We start from the raw sequence: 26,635 nt of genomic DNA on the forward strand, positions 1-26,635 counted from the left end.
TACACCTATAGGAGTATATATATGTGTATATGTGCAGTGTGCACAGTATAACACTAACCTAAAGACAATAAATAATCAAACAAAACAAAAGCCCGGTGTAGGAAAAAAAACATTTTAAAAAAACCCGTCATTATTAAACATGTAAATAATGTAGCGATGATAGTGATAACTGTGTGCGTGTATTAAAGGGATTTAAATCTTTTGTATAGCAGTTCTCTATCGTTTTTTAGTAGATATATAGTGCACGAACAAACGACCAAACCGAAATCCGTAGCGGTAAATAACTGTAGTTTAACGTATTACATATAAATATATATAATATCTACAATGGTACCGAACTCATATGGCATGTGAAGCGATCGCTTTACTTCTTAGTCCTTAAATGGATGGATGAGTATTATAGGTGAACGAGTCTATATGGGCTTAATGGGTTAAAAAAGTTAAATAAGGTATTAACGGTATTATTTATATTATAATTGATGCCTGATAGCGTGAAACAAAACAATTGTACGTATTCTTATATCATATTAGATGGCTGAAAAGTTTGGTTAGGTGGTGGAACAAACATTTTAGATTTTGCTTCACAAAAAAGGTCTAAATTCGGCGTCACTGACTATCTATACCCAAATTTAGTATTGTACGTTATTGAAGTGATCATACCAATGACTGAACTGTGCGGATAAAAAATGCAGTTAAAGTTATAATATTTATATTAATGAAAAATGTTATCTAAAAAAATAATTATTTTTCCTTTCTCATTTCATGTCCATTCTATTATAATACTTTATAGTTTAGTATCCTCGATTTAAAAAGACATATATTATGAATATTACCAACAATTTTCATTGTAATATTACCATTCTTGGAGTGCTTTAACAATTACGTTATAAAGATTTTTTTTTTTTTTGTAATTAACATCATGCATTTATAAAGTGCACATTATTTATAATTCAAAAGTTGATTTTATAAGGGTTAACAATAGAACTAAAATCTACGACACCTTGGTTAGCAAAATAAAAAAACACTCATCCCTGCACCTCTTTGCGAATTTGATCAAATACACACTTCGATCCATTCACTCTATTCAATAGTTAAGTTAGTATTGAAGTTACTAATCTTTTATACAATATATTATGTATACGAATAAAGCATCGGGTAGGTTATTGCTACTTACAGTTTATTCGACATTATCCATGTCTAGTTACCACAATATCCAACTATTTAAAAGTCATTAATCATTAAAACAGAATAATATACGCATTACGTCTTACATAATATTACCACTCTCTATCTCACCTAACTCTATTAGAAACAATGTATAGATAATGCAAAGATTACCAGAAACGGTTTACGTTTGACACTATATACTATCGCGAGAAATGTCTATTATAACTTTGTGTACGTCTAGCTTTAAGCCGAACAATGTTTTTACGTCCGCGTTGGGAAATTTACTATGTTTTAGTAATTTCAACTACCTTTGAAACCGATGCGAGTTCGAAATCAACAAACTTTGTACCGCACTCGAGTCCCTCGGACGTTTTGCAGACAACCACTGTGACACCCAACGAAGACGCCGAGCCGTTTTGCCTCGTTATGGGTAATGTATACCGCAGAAATTTATCGTGAAATTGTGTCCATCTATATCCTGATCAAATAACAATTTATTAATCGTTGTTATTAATATCAAGTTTGTTTCAAACGCAGGAGTTAGATATAAGCCTGGCAGCGTTTTGCCAAGGGACACGGGATCCTGTCTGGAATGTCAGTGTGGCCAAAATTCGCAGATCGCGTGCAGCCCAAAGGACTGTATTACGTTGAATTCGTTGAGCGATGAGGACACCTCCGAACCGGAATTCTACGGCAACAGTAATAGCGAACAGAACAACGGCAATTTCAATATGGACATGTTTGCCGTCAACGTCGTTTGATGGAAATGAACGAGAGAGCTAGAGAGAGGAAATTTTATGTACATTAAATGATGCGTCTTTTACGATTAATATGCGATTTGTTTTACAAAAACAGCTATAATAATATTACTACCATAATAATTGTAATGCCTCCCAAAAATGTCTATAGTAATAATAATTATTATATGCCCCTACTATTATTTAAATAGTTATGTTTTTTGGTTTTATAATTTTTGATTTGAGTTTATACATACGTTTACACGGTTTTCTTTTTATTGGTATTTAATTTGTTTTATTTGAATAATTATTTTTTGTTATTTTTAATTACAAATTAATAAGTAATAAATCCTCATTAAATAAAAATAAGAAACTGAGCTGTGACCGTTTGAGTTTACCCTCATCTGGGTTCTATATCTACCTTCGAAATTCATGTTTTGCCATTTATAATACCAAAAGAATATATTACTGTAATTTTTCCATTTTTATTTGAAAATCCTGACTGTTGAATGCTCGTCGACGTCTTGCTACTTTTTGTTCAAAAAAAATATACCTACAATAATAGTGTGTATTAAAGATATAATACCATATACTCACTATTATTCCCTATCATAGTAGGTGTGGTATTAGCGTAACAACTGTATTTCAAACTGAATATCGAAAATAATGATCTCCTGCTTTGTACCCTTTATCTTGCAGAATTTGCAATTTTATAAAAATGATGTAGTTAAAGGTATTATATTGTTTACGGTTTTTTTTTTTTACATCCATAAAAATAATAATGGAAATTTTAAGTCAATAAAAATATACCATAATTTAAATTTTCAATAAACGATGTATGATAGAAAGACCAATTTGCTTAGGATGTCATGGTAATAATACGGTTCAGACATAATATTATGTCGTAGACATTATGTGATAATAATAATTTAAGATCTGTATATAAAACGTAATTCTAATTTCATTTCGTTGTCCATATTATATTTTAACTGAAAGAAAGTATATTATGTTTGCTGGTGTAATATAGGGAGGAACATAAATCATATGTACTCGACTCACGTTAAGAACATGACCTGGCGGCGACCGATTTTGCATCCTTTGGTCGGCTTTTGATTCGTTTTCCAAACTTCCGTCCACCAGCGGCGCGGTTGAAGAAATTATTTTGGATGCTCTTAACGTGTGACAAGTGAAGATCTGTTCTTTAGAGTAGTCTTTTTTCGGAATAATTAATATTGACAATTTTTTATTATTCTATTTCGTGGAAGATTTTTCGTTTTATTATTCTTAGTTTTAAAAAATTATCGTAATGATTATTCCGTTAAATTATTGTTTTTACATTTAACTTTACATCATGCATGTGATATTTGGCTTCAAGCTTTTCCAGGATTGTATAGCCTTCATTCAAATATTCAATAGTTATATTATAAGTGTCATTATACATATAAATATAATATTATCATATTTTATATTTTATCTTGAGCGACTTGGCCTTTCTGCCCCACTACAATGCAATAATTTATATTGACCACGTCAACAGACCACATCATTATGATAAAAAAAAAAATTGTAATAACATAAATGCCTATAGTAGCTATAGTGCTACTAGCTGTATTTTATGACCCAAATGTATGTACATATATTTTTATTTTTACATATGTAAATTTTCATACAAAAGATAGTAATTGACTATTACAACGAGTATTCATTATGAATTATTTAAATATTTTAAAATTTAAACTAATAAATATATTTTATATCGTTTATTAGTAATTATTATCTATGTGTTTCACAATATAACTATTATTTTTTATTTTATAAATAAACTAATGATTTTTGTTTTGTTTTTTTTTTTAATTGTGCACAGTGTATACCATTATTATAATATTATATAGGTATATAACTATGTAAGTAGTATAACAATTTAAATTTTCATTACTTATAATAACTATATAAGTAGTATAACAATTTAAATTTTTATTACTAATAATAATTATATAAGTAGTATAACAATTTAATTTTTTATAACTTATAACTTATGTAATGTAGTCATCCTTATTAGTGATTAAAAATGTATTCTTAAAAATAAAAAATTTACTACGATGAAAAAATCTTAAGCAAAATATACTATAGTAAAAAAACCTTTACAATTAAATACATAACTTCTCTCTTGCTAAAATAATTTTTTTTTACTATCTGATTTGGATTTTTTAAAATAAATCTATAACTTTTTTGTTAAACATACATTTGTATACTTACCCTTTTAAAATTGTGTTAAATAATTAGAAATTATTATTATTATATTATACTAAATTATAATTTAAGTACCTCATATCTGTAGTTATCTGTATACTTAGATTTGTATACATCAATTTTATGATACATATCTACATTAAGATATCATATATAGTGTTTCAGAAAAAAAAATGTAATAGATACCTTATTCTTACTGAAATTAAGGATATAATATAATGTGTGTGTAATTTGAATATTTATATAATTTACCAATTAAAGTCCTATTCCGATTATTTTATGTTTAATATTTTCAATAAATATTATTATAATATTACAAACCAATTATTCGCCTTGATTATATACAGCTGTTATTCAAATAGCGTTGATGCATTAATTAAATTGTCTTCTAATTTATCATTCGTTGTTTTTGGTTTATTTTTATTTTTAATGAGCGCACCCATAAACAGTTTAATCAGTAATACATCTACTATACATAATATAAGTGAAGTTTCATCGTTTTTATAACCTACAACTTATGGAACGGCAACAATCATAAACCTCATAGGGAATGAATGCTTTAAGGGTTTAAACACATGACAATATTAATATATAATGTAGCTAAAACTGCATACCTAAAACGTCGTGTGGTGGTAGTTTATTATTACCTATTGAAAATATTATGCACAATGTACTATGTACGTTGCACATACTAGACATAAAAATCATCCCTACGAGATACTATAGAAAAATATACCCTACTTTTGTTCAAAATTATCAACGTCGGACCGGAAAGAGGGAAATGTCATGTTGAAACCTTGTTATAAGAAGCTTAATAAATTGTGTTACAATATAAAAATATTTATGTACAAAAAAAACTTTCTTGAATGAATTCCAGTGATGAAAAGCTCTCATATACAGTTGTTCTTTATTCTCTTAATTGACACGTAAAAAAACACCAGACGTGTACAGCAGAAGTGACGTATCCAGCCAAGTCCGATTTTCCCACGAACGAATTACACTAAAATCTTATTGCACTCAAACCGAAATAGGATTTAACCTGAGCACACTTAAAATCCAATACAATTTAACCTAAATACACTTAAACCGTAACCGTTACGCCACAGGTGTATTGCCCGACCATTACCGATTTACACTAAAGCAAGGGTGAATATAGATATCATGAATGGGGGAAAAGTAGTGGCAGTTACAGATACAGTTACAGTGTACACTATTTATTTATTTATAGCCTGTATAGGCTCAAACACTACACAAGATATATAACAAAAATAATACGGTATGTGTAGTAAAAATAAAAAGAACTTTATACTACATTAATCGACTTAATTATATATACTTAACATTTGTAATAAAAAAAATTATAAATACAGAATAATGTACAAATATAGATAGATAAGTATTTGAGAATCATAATATGATTACTAAGGGATGCCACTATGCCAGATTTTTTGTGTTGAATGTGTCGATATTTATTAAATTATATGCATTCACTCGCAATACGGTACGCAATTAGATTATTATATCCATATGATGATCGGTGATTTTTTTTGTAAAGAAGGTAGAACAGTAACGAGACATATATTAAGGGACATGGAATTGTTCTAGTTCCAGTCTTCCAGAAGCTCAGGGCGTGATGTCGGCAGTTTCGTTAAAAAATTTGAACATAAGTAAATGCCGTTACTTTGGCGTTTAATATCCAAACATTCTAAATGTAGACTCTCTTGAAATATTCTCAATGGTGTAGAGTATAGACAAAAAAGGAAGGTCACCAGTAATAAGCTGTTGTTTGTAGCCAATACATCGTAAAAATCTTCTTTGAACACGCTCAAGTGATTTGTTTAGACCTTTTGCTACGAATTCCATAATACTGAATAATATTCAAGTATTGACCTGACAAGTGAGAGACGTGATGTTTTGAAACAGATCTCATCCTTGAATTCTTTTATATTTCTAAGTAAAAAACCGATATTTTTAAGCTTTAAAACAGACTTGTTCTTTATAAGATGAAACATAAGAACATCAGGTTTTGCTGAAAGATCGCCCCGAGATATATCACCAAGAATGGAATATTCATATTCTAATTTTCTTCAAGAACGATTAAACGATATTTTGACAAATTTCGAAGTGTATAATCTATAACGAAAAAAAACGAATAGTAAAATTATTAAATGCATACAATATCATGGTGTTCTATATTTTTTTAAAAACACATTTTTTTGCCAATTTCACCTTGTATTAGCCTTTGTACAATTACACCAAAGGTTTAAGTAAAAAAACACAAAAAAAAACAACCAGAAATACGTCAAAACACGGCCACAAGATACCTATCCGCTGAGTGTTCGATTTTCCTAAGGCCACCGTACGTCCCGTTTTTAAACATCATCTTGTCCCAACAAACTTCAAACGGGGCTCTTTTTGTCCCATTAAATCTACATTATTATATACCCGGTTATCTTATATAACTAATTGAATTTGTCGTATTGTATTAATTGGATCATATAAAATGTACATAATATACACTTATTGTACCTATTGTGTATGTATTTATCGATATCAAGATGACAATATTATGTAGATCACGTAACTAAATAAACTGCTAATCTGTCTTGTGGAAAAAAAACTCGAACAACTGTAATATAATGTGAAATTATCGCAATATTTTGTAAAGAAAATAGATAATCTAAGGTTGAGTACGATCGGAATGGAAAACATAATTACAAAAAACATATACGACTGCGCCGCTTAGGTGCAAAACACATCAGACGATCATTATTCACCCACACGATGAAAAGTTCAAGCACTTAGCGGTAGATAGCGCTGCCAATATGATCCCGACGCGTGGTAGTGGTTGACTAATAAATATTATAACTCTACAAGCTATAATACATGTAATGGTACGCAAAAGTATACACGCGAAAACCTAGAAGAAATTTCCGTGTTATTTTACAATTTAGCGAAACACAATCGGTTATTAAAACATTTATTCACATAAACAAAACTATAAATAAGCACACATATCTCTTTATATATTATATAAACATTGCTGTAGTAATATAATATTATAAATACAATGCGCTCCAATATTATAAATATATTAAGTTAACGACGTTTTCTCTAGTATATTCTATGCAAACTGTTTTACTCAATTTTTAAAAACAGAATCATAAAATAACGTACATAGGTACCTACGTATAATTTATCGTTAAGAATTCCTTTATCGTGTACCTAAACCTGGATATGAGCAACAGCCATTTAAATTTATTTCAAAAAAAATATTTATATTTAATAATAGTCGATATTTCTAATGTTTTTTAGAAATATTTTTCTATTTGTTTTTATATATATATATATTATTATGTAAAATGGCAATATGGCGTACACATATTTTCATTACTGATATTATGTTCAGCGGCGTTTTGGGTAGGCAATTCAGGTACACCACTGTCTTGCAATCATTATTATTAATATTCTTGTCATTTCGTAATTTATTATCACAACTAGTGGCTGGCGGAAACTCAATTGCTGGAATTTGGAAATTTCCTCGGGTGCCTTCAAGTTGGTCGAGAGTGAAAATCGTTTCACCGGATCAGTGAGGTTTGAGCTTGTAAAAAATATGAATAAGTCGATTGCCATGTCTAAATGTCTAGCAGTTATCGTCTGGTGTAAATAGTTATCCCGTCGCTTTTCCCGGTGCTTATTGTAAACAAAAAAAAATGTTAGTTGAGTGTCTAGCTACCAGTCAACACGTCATGATGTAAATCGAAATCGGACAGTGCAATCCACCTACGGTGGATTGTCGTGCCTCTTGACGATGACGTCGAAAGTGTAATGTTGTATTATAGAATAAGACAAGTTAAAATCGAATGACACGTGAACATTCAATTTAATTTGTCTGTTATCATTGGGAAAAATCGAATTAAACGCAATTAAACCCACCATATAAGCAAGCCGACTGCATCACATCGAGGACAATATGAGAGTAGCAAGTGTAATCAAAATGTTGTGTAAACTCAAGCTTCAAATAGTATATATTTCATATACAGACAATCTGTTGAAATAAAACATGTGAATTATATATATGAAGAATACAGTGAAGTAGTTTAAGCAAGTATATATATTAATATAATATAGTGTATAATAAAGTATAATAAGCGAGCTATTTCAAAACAAGAATTTGTATTTAAATGTTTGTTTCGTAGCTTCTCTGGTGCTTTTTTGTACGTTTAAAAATAAATATTTACAGAAAATTATACCTAGTTGAATATCTAGATATCAGTCATGTAAAGATATAAATCGATAAACGACAGTGTAATTTAAAGTTGTCATAAATTCGTACCGCGATCGTGACAGCTACAAACACAAACGACGAAAAACACGTATACGCACGGCCTTCAAGAGACGCGAGCTACGCAAACAACGAAGTGAAAAACTTTCGGAAAAATTGAAAAATCCGGCGAAAATTGTAAAAATCGTTTTCAAAAACTCGTGTTATTAACCAGAGGAGAACCGTTTGTTTTGATAATCGCATTATCGACGGTAGGAGAACTATTCGTTTTGATAACGACGCGGCCACGGAGCTACAGAAAACAGCGATCGGAAAAAAATCTAATTTTTGAATTGGCGTTCCTTATTTGCTGCGTCGCCAATTTCGCGAACTCCTTCACATTGTATTATATAAGGATAAAGGAGAAGATTAATTTTATGGATAAATATAACTTATAAATAAATTAAACTACTTATTTATTTTATTTTATTATTTTTAATAATAATATAATAGATACTTACTATAATATTTATTTTTTCATCTATGTTTATAGTTTGATTATATTTTATTTCGTCGTCCTGGACTACGTTCTAGGAATATCAACAAAATGCATGTTATTTATTTCACTGTGTTTTTTAATTCGTTCACTTTATTAACAATTCGTTTTCTGTCGTAGTTTGATTTTGAATCGATAACAAGTATGTGGTTCAATAGCATGATATCCAATAATTGGAAAATGAGTATTGCCATTAGCGGTATTGCGGTGGGCATTGCGGGCTTGGCTGCTGCTTACAATAAACTGGTACTGAATATAAACTTATTAATTATTTAACATTTATTTCATATAATTTCTTAAATTATTTTTAGTACAATAATGAGAATCGTCAAGTTAAACATGAAATCATACCAATATACAAAAAAAAGCTAAAAGACTTAGGAATGGTTGACAATAATTCGACCATAGGTCCAATATTTTTATGTGGTATATTTATTTAGTTTCTTATCTAGAACTTAATAATTACTCAACTAGACTTATTTTTTCTCATTCATGAAAACCTTTATTTCATATAATTAGAAATTGTATTTTTTTTTTATCTTATTATATTTTACTGTGTTTATTACAATATTTTAATGTTCATGTAGGAAAAAAGAACAATGATGACTTCGATTTGCCTGATGAAATCATCATTGAAAATTATTTGAATTCTTTTAGTGAAGATCCATATGACGATACATATTCACGCGCATTAATGGAAACGGAAATTCAGTGAGTTTATTTTAAATGATTCTTACTCGATTCAGCCAGCCTTTTTATTTTTGAAAAAAAAGTTGTATTAATATACAGCATAATTATCTTTGAATTATAATTATAATATATTTATATATTATACACATTGCAGTACTACATTTATAATAAAATGTGTTATAACTTACAACATAATTTTTAATGTTTGTTTTTCGTCGAACTTATTAAGAACTGGTCTCGCCAAATCCTTTACATGCCTCCGGCAAAAAAAATATGAACTCGTTGAGGAGGCATGTAAAGAAGAATTGGCGAAGAAAAAAAATAAAAATAAGAAGAAAAGGTTGATGAGAAAAATTCGAAGAACATTGGCATTAAATCTTCTTGGTACTTTTGCATTACTACGGGGAGATTATGTGACTGCAATCGAACATCTCACTACTGTTGTAGAAACACCAAGTGCTCCTAAAAAGGTATAAAATTAAACTATATTTAGTGATGTGTGTATACACACTTAAAAATGTATGGTTTTATTATGTTATTACTTCCTACAACAAATTCATAATTTCTAAATATTTTAAATATTTTATAAAAAATCTCTAATTAGATCACTGGTCATAGGGCTAAATATATATTTTTATAATTTAAATTATTTCAGTTTTTAAAAATTTCAGTTTTACTTATAAAACCAGAAAGTTTAATTATACGAGGTATATATAACATAAAATATTTATTACTATATAATAATGTAACAAAACTGACCTATATTTTTATAATTATAAATTGTTTAGATATAATAATTTTATGTTGTTTTCTAATAGTTGGTGATAAATTCGTTAATCAAGAGATCTTCAATTTTGTATCAACGAAGACAATTTAAAGAATCTCTTGATGATTTAAAACTAGCAGAAAATTATATTCATGAGATCAAGCGATCAGATGAAATATTTAATACCACTTAATTATAATTTCATGAGGTTATTACTCTTTTGTAAACAATATTTATTTTTATAATCAATTTGTTAACTATTTCAATGATAATAAATAATTATAATGAAAAGAATAAAATATGCATTATATCATTTATTGAATGTAAGTTAAAAAAAAAGATTTATAAAAATTGGGCAAATTCTGCAACATCAATTGTCTACAGGTTACAAAAAAAAAAAAAATTAAAATAATCTTACTTTAATAAATTTATCCTTCTTAATGGTGTCAACAGTAATTTTCTTCACAATAATTTTTATTTTTGCAGGACAATTTACATTAAAAAAATACAATAAGAATAAAATGAAGTGTAAAAAACATGAAGTAAACTCTGAAACAAATAATTACGAATATTATGATAATGTAGTATCTACACATCTACGTAGAAATGATACTTCTGAATTCAATAAAGAAGAAGAATTTCAGAAGGTCATTGATTTTATGACTGAAAACCACTCTAAATATGGATCCTCAATAGCATCAACACAAATGTTTTTTAAAAAACGTAAAAACAAAAAATATTATAATATCCGCCCGGACGGTAAATCGGACATTTTTTTTCTCAATTTGTATTTTATTTTATGCATAAACGATGGACACAACAAAGTAATTTTTATTTTTTGACCACTATTTCAACAGTGTTTGTGACTATAATGAATTTTATACTGACTTGACAGTATTCAGTTGTCGGCCATGTTTAGCAGAAAATTTGATGATAAGGATTATATCTATAGTTTAAAATGTATAAATTCCAATAAGTTCACATTCATAAAATCATTTTTCAATGCATACTAATATACTATAAATTATAATATACGTATCTATACCAATTGGACGATATGAGTTTACAGTAGGTAATTTAAAATATATTTTAACTAATAACAATCTCACCAAAGAATATTACATCATAGATATTGATTGCGTTTTGAACCATAATGAGCATGATTAATATTTCATTAACTTTATTTTTTCATTTTTGTTTAATTAAATAGTTGTCAATTTTTCGTTTGCAAAACAATATGAATTTCCAATTCATTACCTATTTATATTTTATAAAAAATGTTGGCTATTTCTATTTAGGTGTTAGTTATCCATTAACATTTAGATGAGGCTTAAAAAAAATTCAATCAAGAAATAACGTTTTCTGTTTTTATTCCTTTTAACCCTCTCAGGAAATTAATTTTGGAAAATCCTTTCTTAGTGGGTCTCTACATCATAAAACGAAACTAATAACTAAATTTCATACTCATATAGCTTTAGCGGATCCAGCTAGGCTATGATGAATCAAAAAGACAGTAAGTTTTATTTTATGTATTTTTAGATGCAATTTAGGTAGATTTAGGTACAAGTAAGTAAAATATAATATTGCATGGACAAACTAGCCACTAAATATAAAAAGCTGGTACGATGTAATTTGGGACCTATATTTTGTGTGATATCTAATAATAGCTAGATAATTTGGTCAATTATTAATTGAGTAAATTTCCTGAAACCGGTTTAGGTATATAGTCCCAGTCCAACACAATTGATATTATTGGTAACTATAAAACTATGTATCAGTCATCAGTGACAGATATTAACTAAACAAGGAAATACAAAACGATTTTGATAGTTATACCTATTAACCAGGTATATACTTATTTTATGGATATTAAAATAATATTTAAAAATTATTATTTATTTTATTTTACTGATGACCTGTTATAGCATACATCTACGAGCTGTGGCCTGTGGAGCTAACGATGAAACAACACTATACTTGATTCGACTATTCGACATGCATATTTGTAACGGGCACAAATTATCATTATAACAAATTTTTCTAACTAATCAAAAAAAGTTAAATGTGCCATGGGAGACAAATAGGGTAGTATTGCCTCCCCCCCCCCCCCACGAAACCCAACATTTTTTTTAAACTCGGCCTAATGCTTAAGATAATTGGGTCCTCTGTACCTACATCATTATTCTTCAATGAATAAATAGAATTTTCACTATGATTAAAAATAGATTTTAGAGATATCACTTCGTAACATTGTAACATATAGGCGGTAATCACTATAGGTACCTACCTAGTAGGTATCCGATATAACGATTTATCGTTAATCTGTCCGTGGTCGTAAAATCGATCCAAACACCCTTAGTCGAGTTTCAATAGCCCCTAGTGGCCTAGTACCCTAATAAAAGATCAATTATGGTACAGAGTTAACGTATTTTTGGTTTACCGAACGCGCGTTTACAATTGACCCGAGTTACAGATAAACATAATATTATAATGAATGAGACACGAGTACTCATATAAGCTCTGTGTATAAATATAAATGCGTAATATGTATCGTACTGCCGTAGAATGGAAATTTTAAGAACACGAAAGATTTATTAATATCATAATAAATAATAATGCATTACTGTCACTAACGCTACACTACGTACTCTATTATCAAATTCAGAAATCATGGCTGAAAACTTGTAGGCCAGTGGGCCAGTCCGCCTCTGATGTGTAGTATAAAACTATAAAATTATAAAATTTAGTTACAGATTACCTACGTCTTGTATCATACTCCCATATTATCTATTACTTTACCTATAATTCGATATTATATAAGAATAATGATACGTAGTCTTGCAATCAGACGCATAGAAAAGAATAACTAATCCAGAGGTTCCCAACCTTTTTCACGGCACCCTTAGTCATTTTCTAAAAATCCAGAGGCATCCTATTCGGTTTGGTATGGTTTGGTTTGGTTACTTCGGTTTTATTTAGCAGTGCATATGTATATCAAAAAATAGTAAGATGTAGGTATATAATATGTACACATATTGTATTTTATAAAACACATTTTTACATTGAAAATTAACTTTTTATATATTTTTATTTTTAATTATTATTGCATAAATAACATAATAAAAAATATATTTCAAATAATTTCGCGGAACCCTAAATAAAGTTCGAGGCACCCTAGGGTGCAGCGGCACCCCGGTTGGGAATCTCTTATTAGTTACTATATTAGTTTCTATATAAGTTACTACTTACCAATCAGACGTCAGTTGTCGTCATAATAACTTAACTGTCTTTAATTTTTAGTTGACTGTTGACTAGATAATAATATATTATGTAACTATTATTTTGTAATATATTATTTTTTATGTGATATTACAATATTATATTATTTTTAATGTTTATAATGAAAATTCGATGTGCTGTTTATTCATTACCTAGTTATTGAAATATCAGATGAATTAATATATTTGTTTTATATAATAATATGTTCTAGTATAAAATTTTTGTTCTATAATATAATAATAATAGATAATAAATTAATTGTAGGTACCTATATTATTTTTTTTTTAATTATCTATGCGTTATACTTTTACGTTGGCACATAGAAAATAATACTTGTTCAAAATCACAAAAATTGAAAAAGAAAAAGAAATATCATATTATGGAAATTTATTGTGTCTTTGGAATAATATCCTTAACTAGATATTATCTAGTTGTGTGGTACTAAAATATGTTTTAAATGCCTCCTTGTTTTTAACGATCTCATAACGCGACCACGATAAAGTAAATACTAACTACTAAGTAATATTATTTACTTTAAAGTGTAGGTACTCGATGTTGACCAATATTCACAGAGCAGATTATTTATCTTTAGTTTTCATTCGAACAATTAGGAAATTATTTTTTCAATATTTACATTGTATTATTAGGTATTTACCACCTAGGTTATTGGATAATTGAACATTATGTAAGTTTATTTGACGTTTTAATGTTTTTAAGATTTAAATCTTCTTTTGTTAAGTATCGGGTATTAAATATTAATTGCTTATATAATATATTATGTTATATCGTTATTAAGTATATAGTATATACTATTATAGATACATTACCTATATTATTATTATTTTAATGTTATCAAATAATTAAAATATGAGAGACTCTCAAACTATCAAAGTTTTATTAATATTAATACCTTTAATATTCAATTAAACCCTATGAATTATGTAATACAATTATAATATACAGCTGATCAACTAAAAGTGTACTTACTACTTAATAGTTATAAATTATAATATAACTTAAAATATAGGGCTTACAAGTCGTTATATTTTTTAAAGCCACTGTAATTAATGTATTCCGTTTATAAACAAATAACTTTCATAATTTATTGTACAGATACTTAAAAAAAATTGCATTTTAAATACAATTTGTTCTATGATAATATACCTATATGGGAACATCGAATATTCGAGTGTTGAACACTGATATACGGATATACAATTAACGAGATGTTCGCGGAGTCTGTAGGATTACATAATCATGTAAAAATTTCTATTTTTAGGTGATCACAAATTCAAAAAAAAAAAATATATATATATATTTATCATAATTACAACCATTAGTTTTTTTTTGAAGAAATTTTAGGTTTTTACATAATTTTAAATGTATTAATATTGTAAATGCTTCACAACAACAATGATAAACATTATTATATAGGCTGGTGGCAATTTAACTATGACTAAATAATATATTAATTATAATAATATTATAGTATATTTTCAAAAATCACATTCTTATAATAATTACGTGCATATACATTAATCGATCTCTCAAAATTCAAATATCTACTCGATCACTCTTATTACTATTAGCGTCCTCAATCTTGATTCACGACACGTATTATTAAAAAAAAATAGGCAGGGCCAGTCTATACTTCTATGGGTTTCAGTTTATCATAATATCATAATATTATGCTTTATGCATGGTTGCCACAGTTAATATCTACCAACATGATAGTTGTATACATTATAGTCTATAGATAATAAAATAGGTAATGAAAACGGTGTAATCGTGGTGGTAAAAATTCTATTGTCTTGTAGGTGCCGCTGTGATAGAGGTAAATTTGTATCCGGATACATATTTTTACCACCGCAATAATATTTATAATATTATTATCGTTGTACTATGAATATTGACATTTAAAAATGTAAACATTTTTCGACACTTATAATTTCCTTTCATCCGTTTGTCAGTATACAAATTTCAAATTTCGTGATTATTTTTTTCATAACTTTGGTTTCCTATGATAGTTTGATGGTGGTGGATTTGAACTATGACCAAATTTCGGGGAGGGGGAATTTAGTACTAGATGCACCATAGTAGTTAATATATTTGTACATTTTCGGATCTTCTTATTATTAAGTACTAATAAGTAGTATAAAATACTATACATTCAGTGATTAAAATGTAATCGAGAAGAGGTTCAATACTAAAAGTCTATCAATTATCTTAATATACTAGGGTAAAAATTAGGTTTACTTATGAGAAATTGTTTAGGTTCGTATTTTCCATAAATAAAAATAAAATAGATAGTACCTACTACCTGTGTCAGTATACATTACTTATTTTATCGTATAACAACATTGAATTGTTTATTGTATCACAATCACAGTTAGTTTATTACTTAATCAATTTAATTTATATTTTAATTTATTAGGTGTTCAAATAATTACTGTTTTCTATTGTTGTACGTTGATGCTTATAGTGTGTTCATTAAAATAACGATTGTATAGACGGAAATTCTTTCGATAAACATAGTTGAAATAAATAACAATTTGCATCTAAAATTCTGTAAGTCACTTTCAATGTTTTTAAAATCATAAAATATTATATTTACGTAGAATATTGTTGATAGCTATAAGATATAGTAGATATAGCTAAATATCATAAATGTGGACAAATTATTTTATTTAAATTTTATGGGAGCTTTTAAGTTCAAGTTTTTTTGCGATAGGAAATTCAAATGTATTATAATTATAATACATAATTTTCAAATGATATTAAACATTATTTGTTATTATAAAAAAAAAATAAACATTTCACAATAATATCATTATAAAAAGTAAAAATAATAATTTTAGCTTTCACACATTGAAATTTTCAAAATATTTACTTATTTTAATTCACAGCATTTGATATTAAATACATTTTTTTCTTTTGTAAATGTTATTTTAAAATTTAAAAAAGATTTAACGACTGTGTTAAAATAAATTTTCAGTTGTGAAACTGACTCTATTATCAGACAAAATGTTTTTATATACATCGAAAACGAGCTCTCCATCCACTGAAGTGATCGATGCCAAGTACTTCGTACAAGCTGTTTCATATAAATCAAACTCATAAAAGAGCTTACATTTTATAGCAAAATAAATACTTAAAAAATCATTTTAAGTAGACGAAAAAAATCAAAAACTGCATTTATTAAATTTAGTTCTAAAAAGAAAACAAATTTACGACCATATTATATAGTCAAGCTATTTTTTCCAGAACTCATCCTATTAGGTTCTAATATATTTTTGTACATAAAAATAATCTTTCAAGATTAAATGAAGTAATTGGTGCATATAATGCATATTTAATATAAACTAAATCATACTGTTAAATTGTATAGAACACTGTACCTACTAAACTGATTGACATTTACCAATTAACTAAAGTATTAGAAAGTGCTATAAGAATATACTGATATACAAATAATTCTCCTTTTCCTTAAGTTGTAAATAAAACTATACCTAATTACGGTCATTTAGATTTCAGCACAATAATGATACCTAGTTATTTTATATAAATGTTCCATTATAACTGTTTTTTTTCACTGGTTTTATAATAATATATACCTAGTCAACATATTAAATACATAAAAATATATTAAATTTTCATAAAAACTGTTTAAAAAATAAGAAAAATACGAAAAAATCAAAATAAAGTTTATTTCATTGAAATCAGAACGATTCAAAAGGAATTTAATGTATTTTTATGTATAAGTATTTATTATCTTTCTATCCTATCCCTAAAAAAAGTAGTATTTGTTACAAAATGCAAGCCTTATTTTTAAGTAATATTCATGATATTTTAAAAAATACCGAAAATTCGTAGATGGAATTTTTGATGATAAACTTTTAAAGAAATTCAAAGTTTTACATTTTTTCAAAAAAAAAAACGAATACATACAAATTATTTGGTAGATGTATTAATTATAAAATGTCCAATTTAAAGTTCAACAATTTGAAAATTTAATATATGGTTTTTCATACTTTTTTATACATTCCATACCTATGCTAAAATTCTCAAAAATACATAAGCACAATAATCCACTCAACATCAACGAAGTATTAGAACCTATCATTTAAAATATTTCAAATTTATTAACTTTCCTAAGAAAAACTGACCGACTTATATAATATAATTTAATTAATGTTATTGTAAGAAATATGTATTGTATATTTCTAAATCAGAATTAATAACCTTTATTGTAGATGTTTTTTTTTTGTTCAATTAAAAATAAAAATAAAATGTATGGTCATTTCGAGTTCAAATTTCGATAAAATTAGATATCGGAAATAACTATTTTAGTAGTTTTTGTTGTAATTCAAATAGATCTGATGTATAATATATTCAATATTGACCATATTTTATTTTTATTCACTGCGTTATATTATTTTTTAAGTATTACGTGTATAAATTATACAGCGAAAGTTTCATATTATTACGAAGTCTTATGGATGACTAAAAAATTAATATCACAAAGAAATTCCAAATTAGTTAAGGACATATAAAAGAATTAGGTTCTCAAAAAGATTTCGTTTTATGCAAAGCCTTGGACAGCAAAATATTTTGTTTGGGGGGGGGGGGGGGTGTTAGAGTATAAATATGTTATAATATATTATTATGTAATTAAATACGAAATTATAAAAATGCACGAATTTTTAATGCAACAAAGCAATTATTCAACAAATTCCGGGCGGGGGGTCTAAACCCTCCTTGGCTACGGCATTGGTTTTATAATATGGAAGTTTTACTGACCAGTAACCACTGTGGCACTGTATACTTAAATACCTATCTACTGGCAATTTGTTACTGAAAAAAAATAATGATTCATTATCGTTTCTAATATGGTCAATTTTTTTCAACTTAAATAGTATCATCTAAGATTTGAAATTGATTAATGCTTAATTACATAGTTTAAAATATAGGTACAATAAACGTATTATTTTTTTTTTTGTTGCCCATATTATAAGTGGTTTATCACGAATAAGAATAAGTATATTAATTATTAATTAATAATTATACAACAATAATAAGTTTGCTGCAGCTAGGCCGTAATGATCATACTATCATAAACGTGGTATCAGTAGACACTACTACAACTACAGTACAACTATACTATAGTACTTAGTAGTGTCACACTGTCATACTTCTGCAGCAGTATAGACTGTACTCTGTAGTACTTTCATTAGTACGTATCGTATCTGATGAAAACATATTGTCATAGTGTCCTGTTGTAATAAAGACGCGTTTTTAGCAGGTATCGTAGGACGCTCTTTTAGTATTTTGCGGCGGCTATCAATTAGAACAACGGAGAGACGATAACGATAAAAATTCAAAATTAATAATGATACTGTTATTACGCTGGGCAAAAACAATATCAAAATAAATAATAATAATACAAAAATATTATAATAATAACAAAAGATACTGTAACAGTGTAATATATTATCGTGGTTGTTTAGAGCCGAGGCAGTAGCTCTCCGAAGTCGTAACCTCCTTGGCGGCGATAATACGTTTACGCCGATTACACCGTCCTTGCATCAGTCGCGCGCGCGGTTCTTTGTTGTCAGCGGTGGCGTTCGCGCTCTGCCAGTGGGTGAGGGGCGAAGGGGGGTCGTCGTCGACGTCGTTTCGGGATAACGCGGTCCGCAGTGCTACCAACGTGAAACGGTTCGCGCGTCGACGCCGCGGTGTCGGGGGTCGCGGTGTCTGGCCATCCAATGGGGCGGGGGTGATGGGACTACGACGGTCGGGCCCGACCGACGATGATAGCCAAGCCCCCCAGCCCCGCCGCCACCGCAGTCAGTGCAGGACCGCCATTTGCGTTTACCGAGATTAATAATCGTCCGTGTGTGATAGCGTCATTTCGTGTGTACACGGTTTATCGTACGTATTGTCCGTCGGCCACCCGCCAACGATCGACTCTCAGCGTTCCGAATCGTTTTCGAAGGAATTTTTTTTCGAAAAAAAATTTTACTCTGTCCGGCAGAACGAGTTTTTATTATGTAGTAACGCGATCGGCCGGGCCAAATACGCGTGCGAGCAGCCAGCACAGTTTGAACCGACGACAAAGAAGAAGTCGCCCGTTTTTGGGCTGAGGACGATCTAATCAGTACGTTATCCATCCGCACGCCACACGACGATAATATAGACTCGCAATGGACAGCAGCACCAACGGCGAGACGAAAGAGCCGCCGTCTTCGTCTCCACCTCCGCCGCCGCCGCCGCCACCATCGGTGACGCTGACGACGACGACGACAACGACGACGATGTCCATCAATAGCCAAACGACCACGATCACGACGACGATGACCACGACGAGCCCTACGGACCTCTATCAGATGTGTCGTCTGTGTCTGAACACGCTGAAGGCGGACGAAGGCGAATCCGTGTTTAACAATCAGGTGCCCTCGCTGCCGGAGAAAATCTACCGTGTATTCGGGGTAAGCGGACAGTGCCGCGCGTAAATCGCAATAGTCGTTTTCAATATTATTTGTTTATGGCGGGCGGTCGGCTTGTTAACAGGACGGAAAATATTGTTAACAGGCCGAGATAATACGGGAAAACATGAAAACGTGATAATGCGTTCGGCGGCTGCCGATAATGGCGTTGCGCGGTTTTATCATCGCCGCCGCCGCCGCTACTTATTGTTATTATGATTTCTCTCCCCTTTATCAAGCCGCTCCACACTCCGTCTCTTTATCTATTCACAATATTTATTTATCTATCCGTCCCGTCCCGTCCGTGGTCCGTCGTCGACGGTGCGTACTCGGCGCGGCGTGTCCGTCGCCGTCGACGTCGCGCGTATCGCGCTCACGGCGGCCGTCCGCGGGACGCGGCTCGCGTCCGACCGGACGATAATAATCGGCCACCGCGCCAAACCCGTCGGCCGCTCGTTTCGTAACGGGCGTGCGCGCGCGCTCCGATCGCCTCCGCCGCGGCCCGCCAACGTTATTGATAATGGCGACCGCTTTATGATAGGCCATTGTTTGGCAGCGCGTAATCACGCTCCCCGCGCCCGCGCGTGCGTGCTCGCGTACGCGTGTGATTGCGTTGTCACCACACACGCACACGAACGCACTCGATAATTATCATGGTCGTGTGTTTTCTGTTTTTAGGTATATAACAAAATAATTCAAACGTATTATATACGTTATTATGTATATAATAATATATAATATCAACAATCGTGTGTGTATGTGTGCAATAACACCACAATGATAAAAACGATTTTCACCGGAAACCCGAGAACATTAATATTAATGATACGGTTGACGTTCGTCCTTAACGTAGTATTATTACTATTAAATACACACACACACACGACTACTCTGTGATCGAACAATTCAAATCGCTTTTAATACCGCAGAGTTGTGTGTCGTACTACAACTTTAACGATATTGTAATATAATGTGTATATTGACATTTTGGCTCTCCGCGTCGTTTTTATCATTGGCACACACATGTTTTTGTGCTACGTACGCGCGTGCGTGCGAGTTATTTTTATTTGATATAACATATTTTTATTTTCGTCCTTCCCTCGTCGTCGCGTGTCCCGCGTACATTACTTCCCCCTCCCCTAAACGCTCGGCACAAACAGGTTTTATTTATAGCCGCCCCGGTATCTCCCGTGCTCCGCGGCGGCTGTGCCCTAGGTTTTTTTTTATCATCACTCCGCCCGCGTTTCATTATCTTCATTCCGGTCGGGTTTTTTTTTTTGTTTTTTTTTTGATTCTTATACAGTCTTGCGCCTTTTTTCTCGAATTTATTGTTCACCGTTCTCACTGCACCCGAAATCCCGGGTTCGATTTTCAAAAAATGTAAATTTCACTCGAGAATAATGCCACTATGGGATAATACCTATGCCCACTCCCGGCACGTCTCTAACTGAGATAATATACTTAGTAGTTAGTACCTATACGTCTTAGTAGAATTTAGATCTTTATTCGTGCCATACGTCGTCACCACTGCCACCGCCGCGGTTTCAAAACGTAAATACGTCGCACATCTGGCAAAAGCGCGCGGTAATCGGCAGCCGTTTTTTTTTTGCCTATCATATTATACTATATTAATCAGTAGGCAAACGATATTCCTCTATATTTTTCAAATAAGATACAGAATAAGAAATTTCGAACAGTAGTTGTCTGTGATGTAAACACTGCGTACAGTATATTGACAATAACGATAAACTACTGAGTAAATAATAACTCATTATCACCATCAGTCAATTTACAAACTGTCATAATGTATTACCGTACGTTAGGTATATTAGAAAATTTTTATTCATTTTTATTTTGATTTCTTACTGTAATTAATAGTTATTAATTTATTATAAAATACTATTATAATGATATAAACGAGATAGTTAATTAAATGTTATTTTTACTTTTCAAAGTTAAATGATTTTAGTTTTATAGTTACATAATATTCTGATTATTATTAGAATGTTTATTTATCTGTTATCTATTGCTTATCTATTTTTATAATAATCGAACTTAACATTTAACTCAAAAATATATATTATAATTAACTAATTATTATTCATTACTCCTGTCTTATAATATACAAATCTGTTTTATGTTAAAAAAAAAAATAGCCTATAAATTAATATTTATGAATAGCTATTTATAAATCTGAAATTAGTGCTTTTAGGAACTGTAGGATATATTTTCATAGAATATTATCGTAGATAGTAGTATAAAGTTAAAACTTTATAATATAAATTATATTTATGTGTTTTAGGTACAAATTACTGATGCTAAAGATTTGCCAAATAAACTTTGCTCAAAATGTGTGCAAAATACTGAACAGTGTTACAGCCATAGAGAAACATATAAACGACAAGAACGTGTTTTGTATGACATGATTAAAAAGCCAACAATCGTAAGAATATTTTACATATTAAAATGTTAAAAAAAATAAAGGAATAATCATTATATTCTTCTAAAAAAATAGGAGGAAGTAAAGAATTCACCAAATTCTGAATATGTCTACAGTCCTGCGGATTCAAATCACTCATCATCATCGGGTGTATCATCTGATCCTCGTTATATTAAGACCAATAGTACAGCTAATAACATGAATAATAGTTCTACTTCTCCACCTTATGAAACAAATGCATCTCTAGCTTCTCATGGTAAGTATTAAAATATACACTTGAAATATAGTGTATATTTAAATATACTTAGGTATGTAAGTTTATATCACATTTATTCATATATAGTTGAAGTTATTCAAGGGTGTGATGAAATGGCTGCGGAGGTGACAATAGCTCACGATTCGGAAGAAACTGTTTCTGGAGACGATACTATTTGTACTGACAATAATGCTGAGTATGGAACATATAATGACGATGAAAATATTATTGTAGTTAAAACTGAACCTGACGACGATTATGATGAGGAATAGTAAGTACAATTTTATATAATTTTAATAAAAATTTATAATTATTTGTTTTATTCACAACCGAACTAATTTAATATTATATTAATAGTTTCAATGGTTTGTATAGCACTAAGAATGATGATGGAAGTGAAAATTATGAGCAACAAGAAGGACCAAAAGTTATTGCTAGTGTTCAATTCCCAATGGTAAATGGTGCAATTATGAATGGTACTCATAAAATTGGCCAAAAGCAATTTTCATTAGTTAATTGCATTCCAACATGGGTAAATTTCTTTGAATTTTATTACAATTAAACATTTGTATTATTTTGACTGTATTTTATTTTTATTTATTATTATTAGGCTTCTAGTTCGAGCAAAGATCGTCGTAAACAAAGTTGTCCTACTAGAGCCTTGGAATTAAGTGGTTTTCGTACACAAGTTGCTGGTGATGATACTAATTCGTCAGATGAAGGAAATGTTACGAATTGGACAACTAAAAAAATCCGTTCCAATTCCCCTGCTGTCATAGTAAAGCCCGCCTATGCATGGCCTAATTTACAAGGCAGTGGTCAAACTTTAATATTTCAAACAAAAGTTAGTACTCAAAATTATAATAGTTGTCTTAGTAATATCGTAAAATATATTTTATTTTAATAGAACCCTGATGGTACAACATCTGAATTACGCCCACAAGTGATGCAAGTTGGTGAATGGACCAATAATCAAGGTCAATCAAATGCACCTACAGATCCTTCAGATCGCATGGGTATGCTGTTATTTGCTGCTACTCATATTCAAGAACTATCCACTGAGAGTGATGATGGTCAGTCTCCTAGCACACCCAAGGGCGCTACTGTAGTACGTAAATTAGTATCTACAGACCCAAAGCGCAAGATATATCAGACACAAGCTACAATTAGGCGATATTCAGATGGTCATCAAGTACAACAGCAAGTTAAGGACATAAATGCTTCACCAAACATGCCCAGGAAACGTACTGTAAGTATTATACTGAGCAATCTATATATTTCATTATTTACTTATTGTAAATAATGTTTTTATTCAGGCAAGGGAATCGTCAGTTCAGAGAATGTGTAGCAATTGTGGCACTACGTGTTCAACAATATGGCGACGATTAAATGAAGACCCAGTATGTAATGCCTGTGGATTATACTACAAACTACATGGAAAAATAAGACCACCCACCATGAGACGTGATACCATTCATACAAGACAACGTAGAAAACGATCAGACAACGGTTAGCATTCTCGCCTATATTATTATTATAGAAAAAAATCAATTATATTTCCTTCTTTATTTAAAAACCTAATATATTTCTGTTTTTAAAAAAATTTCGGACGTCTCCTTTCTGTCTTAAACTAACACCCTTCTAGTTACTTTTATTATTCACGTTGTGTAGCAATACTATAGCTAAGTGCCAAATAATTGTATTTTTTTTTTTTTTTTTTTTTTGGTACACTAATATATTTATGCAACCGCAGCACATTAAAAACTAAAATTAAGCGGTGGTCAGGACAATTATACAAGATTTTACGCTTGCTTCAGGTAAGAATGCCAATGCGGTAAAAGTTGATGATAATAAGTCAAATTTCTTATTTATTATTATTATTTTATTATATTTAAAACAGCTTGTAATATGCTTAGTTTTATTATATTTTTTTTCAAATTAGTTTATTGTTTATATTTAAAAACTCACCATAATTACTAACTTATCACAAAAAGTTTCATAATAAACGCATTATTTTTGTTAGCATGAACATAATACTTTTGTAATTAATAATAACATGTTATAATTAAATTGTGTAAAAATTAAATGTGTTAAAAAATATTAAGTATTTATAATTTTTATAATATTAAGTATTTTTAAATAATTAGTTGTTGACAATTAGAAATATTGGGGATTTATTAAAAGTGAGATTTAGTTGATTAAAAAAAAAAAACTTATTCATCTTTTAGAAAAATAGTTTAAAAAATTCAATGTTCTATATGCTTATATCTGATTTATTGTTTATTCATTATTTATAGTACATAATAATCATTTAAATATTTAACTAAGTAATACAGGTTTATAATGATATTTTTCTTTATAAAAATTAAAACTTATTCTACATTTTTTTTTTTTTTTTTGTAACTAGTAAAAATTAAAACTTGATTATATATGTGATAAGAATATTAAATGTATGTTTAAAAAAAAAATCCTGTTTTTCATGATTATATTGAATTGGGCCATATTGATATTTTTTAATTTTTGTTTTGTGATAATTCAAATTTCATTCCAACTTAGCATTTTCATGGTGATTAGTTAAAAATATTTGCTTTTTTACTTTCTAATATTAGCTAGTGGGTGGTGGTTATTATTATGTGCTTAACTAAGTAATATAAATAAATGAACCTGTTAGAATGTAGTATCTTAAATTCTGTTTTATTTTATTTATAATGCTTAATGGAAATGGGTTCAAGATTGTTTACTGTATATTGCTCTATATAAAGAATTGATTATTATTATAATAATTATTTAATAATATAAGCAGAAGATATTGTTTGTGAATTTCACATGCCCACTTTCAGCTCACTGTGGAGTCGTCCGATTATGAATCAGAACGGTTAAAAATACTTAACAGTTTATTCTTGTGTAGGTATGGACATAACCATGAATAAGAAAAAAATCAAAATTAAAAAAACAGAAGACGCTAAATTAGAAGAAAGCTATGAAGTAGATCAACCGCCATCGCCCAATTCAGCAGCTGTACAAACTATAATTGAAGAACCTGTTCCAGATGAAACACCTCTAAATCTTGTCAACAAATAACGAGCATGCGTAATACGCAAGGTTCGTCATATTCCTCAATTTTAATTTTTTTTTTTTTTTGTCCTTCTGTGTATATGAGATATTATAGCTTAAGAAAAAATTTGAATTAAGTATCGAATCTGTATTCTTGTTCTGCACACATTATATCAATAGATTTTAATATTGTGCTAAATCAAATTGAATTTTGATCTACTTTTATTTTTCAACCCAAACCAAACCATAATTCACAATTTCTATTAAATTAGTTAGTGTTCATTTCTATCCCATTCCATTTTATTCATGGAGCAACAAATCAACAAACATTCACATAATATAATATGTGATCAACTGTTCTTATGATCTGTTCAGTTGACTATTTTTATTTGTTTATAATATTAATATTTCCTTTTAAGAAAATGTGCCCTTATAAATATATTTTTGTGTATTAAAGTATGTATCTCTGTCACACCAACAAAATTATAGTAGGAGCTCTCTAATCATAAATTCTCATATTTGTGGTTTCTTTATTAAGCCTACATAAAATGTCTACCTCTATTGTGATGCACCTAACCCTACTTATTTTTTGAACGTAAATCGAACTTGAATTGTATATACTTAAATATTAATGTATACAAATTGAAAGTTAATCTTACAAAATATATATTTATATTATATATTATATATT

At 29.5% G+C, this 26,635-nt stretch overlaps 3 protein-coding genes and 2 long non-coding RNA genes across 9 annotated transcripts in view; 4 read left to right on the forward strand and 1 right to left on the reverse strand.

The window, feature by feature from the left end:
- The window catches only part of LOC114125945 (uncharacterized), a 56,322-nt gene extending 51,769 nt beyond the window's left edge, over positions 1–4,553 (forward strand). The window contains exons 4-5 of the mRNA XM_027989781.2: positions 1,463–1,597; positions 1,705–4,553. Coding sequence (XP_027845582.2) covers positions 1,463–1,597; positions 1,705–1,928 — 359 coding nt within the window. The 3' untranslated portion in view covers positions 1,929–4,553. The remainder of the gene's footprint in view (positions 1–1,462; positions 1,598–1,704) is intronic.
- Positions 4,554–7,532: 2,979 nt separating this feature from the next.
- Positions 7,533–8,748, reverse strand: LOC126550343 (uncharacterized). The gene is made up of 3 exons (XR_007604417.1): positions 8,491–8,748; positions 8,091–8,202; positions 7,533–7,847 (listed from the first exon to the last, which is right to left on the reverse strand). It is a non-coding gene; the product is annotated as an uncharacterized LOC126550343 (long non-coding RNA).
- Positions 8,749–8,973: 225 nt separating this feature from the next.
- Positions 8,974–10,642, forward strand: LOC126550129 (uncharacterized). The gene is made up of 5 exons (XM_050201109.1): positions 8,974–9,220; positions 9,286–9,400; positions 9,562–9,685; positions 9,894–10,134; positions 10,483–10,642. The coding sequence occupies exons 1-5, from the start codon at positions 9,119–9,121 to the stop codon at positions 10,621–10,623; spliced, it is 723 nt and encodes a 240-aa protein (XP_050057066.1). The 5' UTR covers positions 8,974–9,118; the 3' UTR covers positions 10,624–10,642.
- A 3,552-nt stretch (positions 10,643–14,194) lies between these two features.
- Positions 14,195–17,207, forward strand: LOC126550218 (uncharacterized). The gene is made up of 3 exons (XR_007604260.1): positions 14,195–14,394; positions 16,144–16,277; positions 16,705–17,207. It is a non-coding gene; the product is annotated as an uncharacterized LOC126550218 (long non-coding RNA).
- Positions 17,208–19,551: 2,344 nt separating this feature from the next.
- LOC114130135 (uncharacterized) lies at positions 19,552–26,629 on the forward strand. Of its 5 annotated transcripts, XR_007603842.1 has the most exons (10): positions 19,552–20,197; positions 22,497–22,637; positions 22,710–22,890; positions 22,978–23,161; positions 23,248–23,422; positions 23,501–23,734; positions 23,798–24,139; positions 24,207–24,399; positions 24,644–24,707; positions 25,799–25,948. XR_007603842.1 is itself a non-coding variant. In XM_050199865.1 (9 exons), exons 1-9 carry the CDS (start codon positions 19,913–19,915, stop codon positions 25,969–25,971), a joined length of 1,908 nt encoding a protein of 635 aa, XP_050055822.1. In that variant the 5' UTR covers positions 19,552–19,912; the 3' UTR covers positions 25,972–26,629. The 5 variants fall into 5 exon arrangements, 4 of the variants coding, with proteins under 4 accessions (XP_050055822.1, XP_050055824.1, XP_050055823.1 ...); XM_050199865.1 differs by lacking the exon at positions 24,644–24,707 and having other exon boundaries at positions 25,799–26,629; XM_050199867.1 differs by lacking the exon at positions 24,644–24,707 and having other exon boundaries at positions 23,266–23,422; positions 25,799–26,629.
- Positions 26,630–26,635: the final 6 nt, after the last annotated feature.

The sequence above is a fragment of the Aphis gossypii genome, chromosome 2 (genome assembly GCF_020184175.1).
Source record: "Aphis gossypii isolate Hap1 chromosome 2, ASM2018417v2, whole genome shotgun sequence".
Classification (NCBI taxonomy): domain Eukaryota; kingdom Metazoa; phylum Arthropoda; class Insecta; order Hemiptera; family Aphididae; genus Aphis; species Aphis gossypii.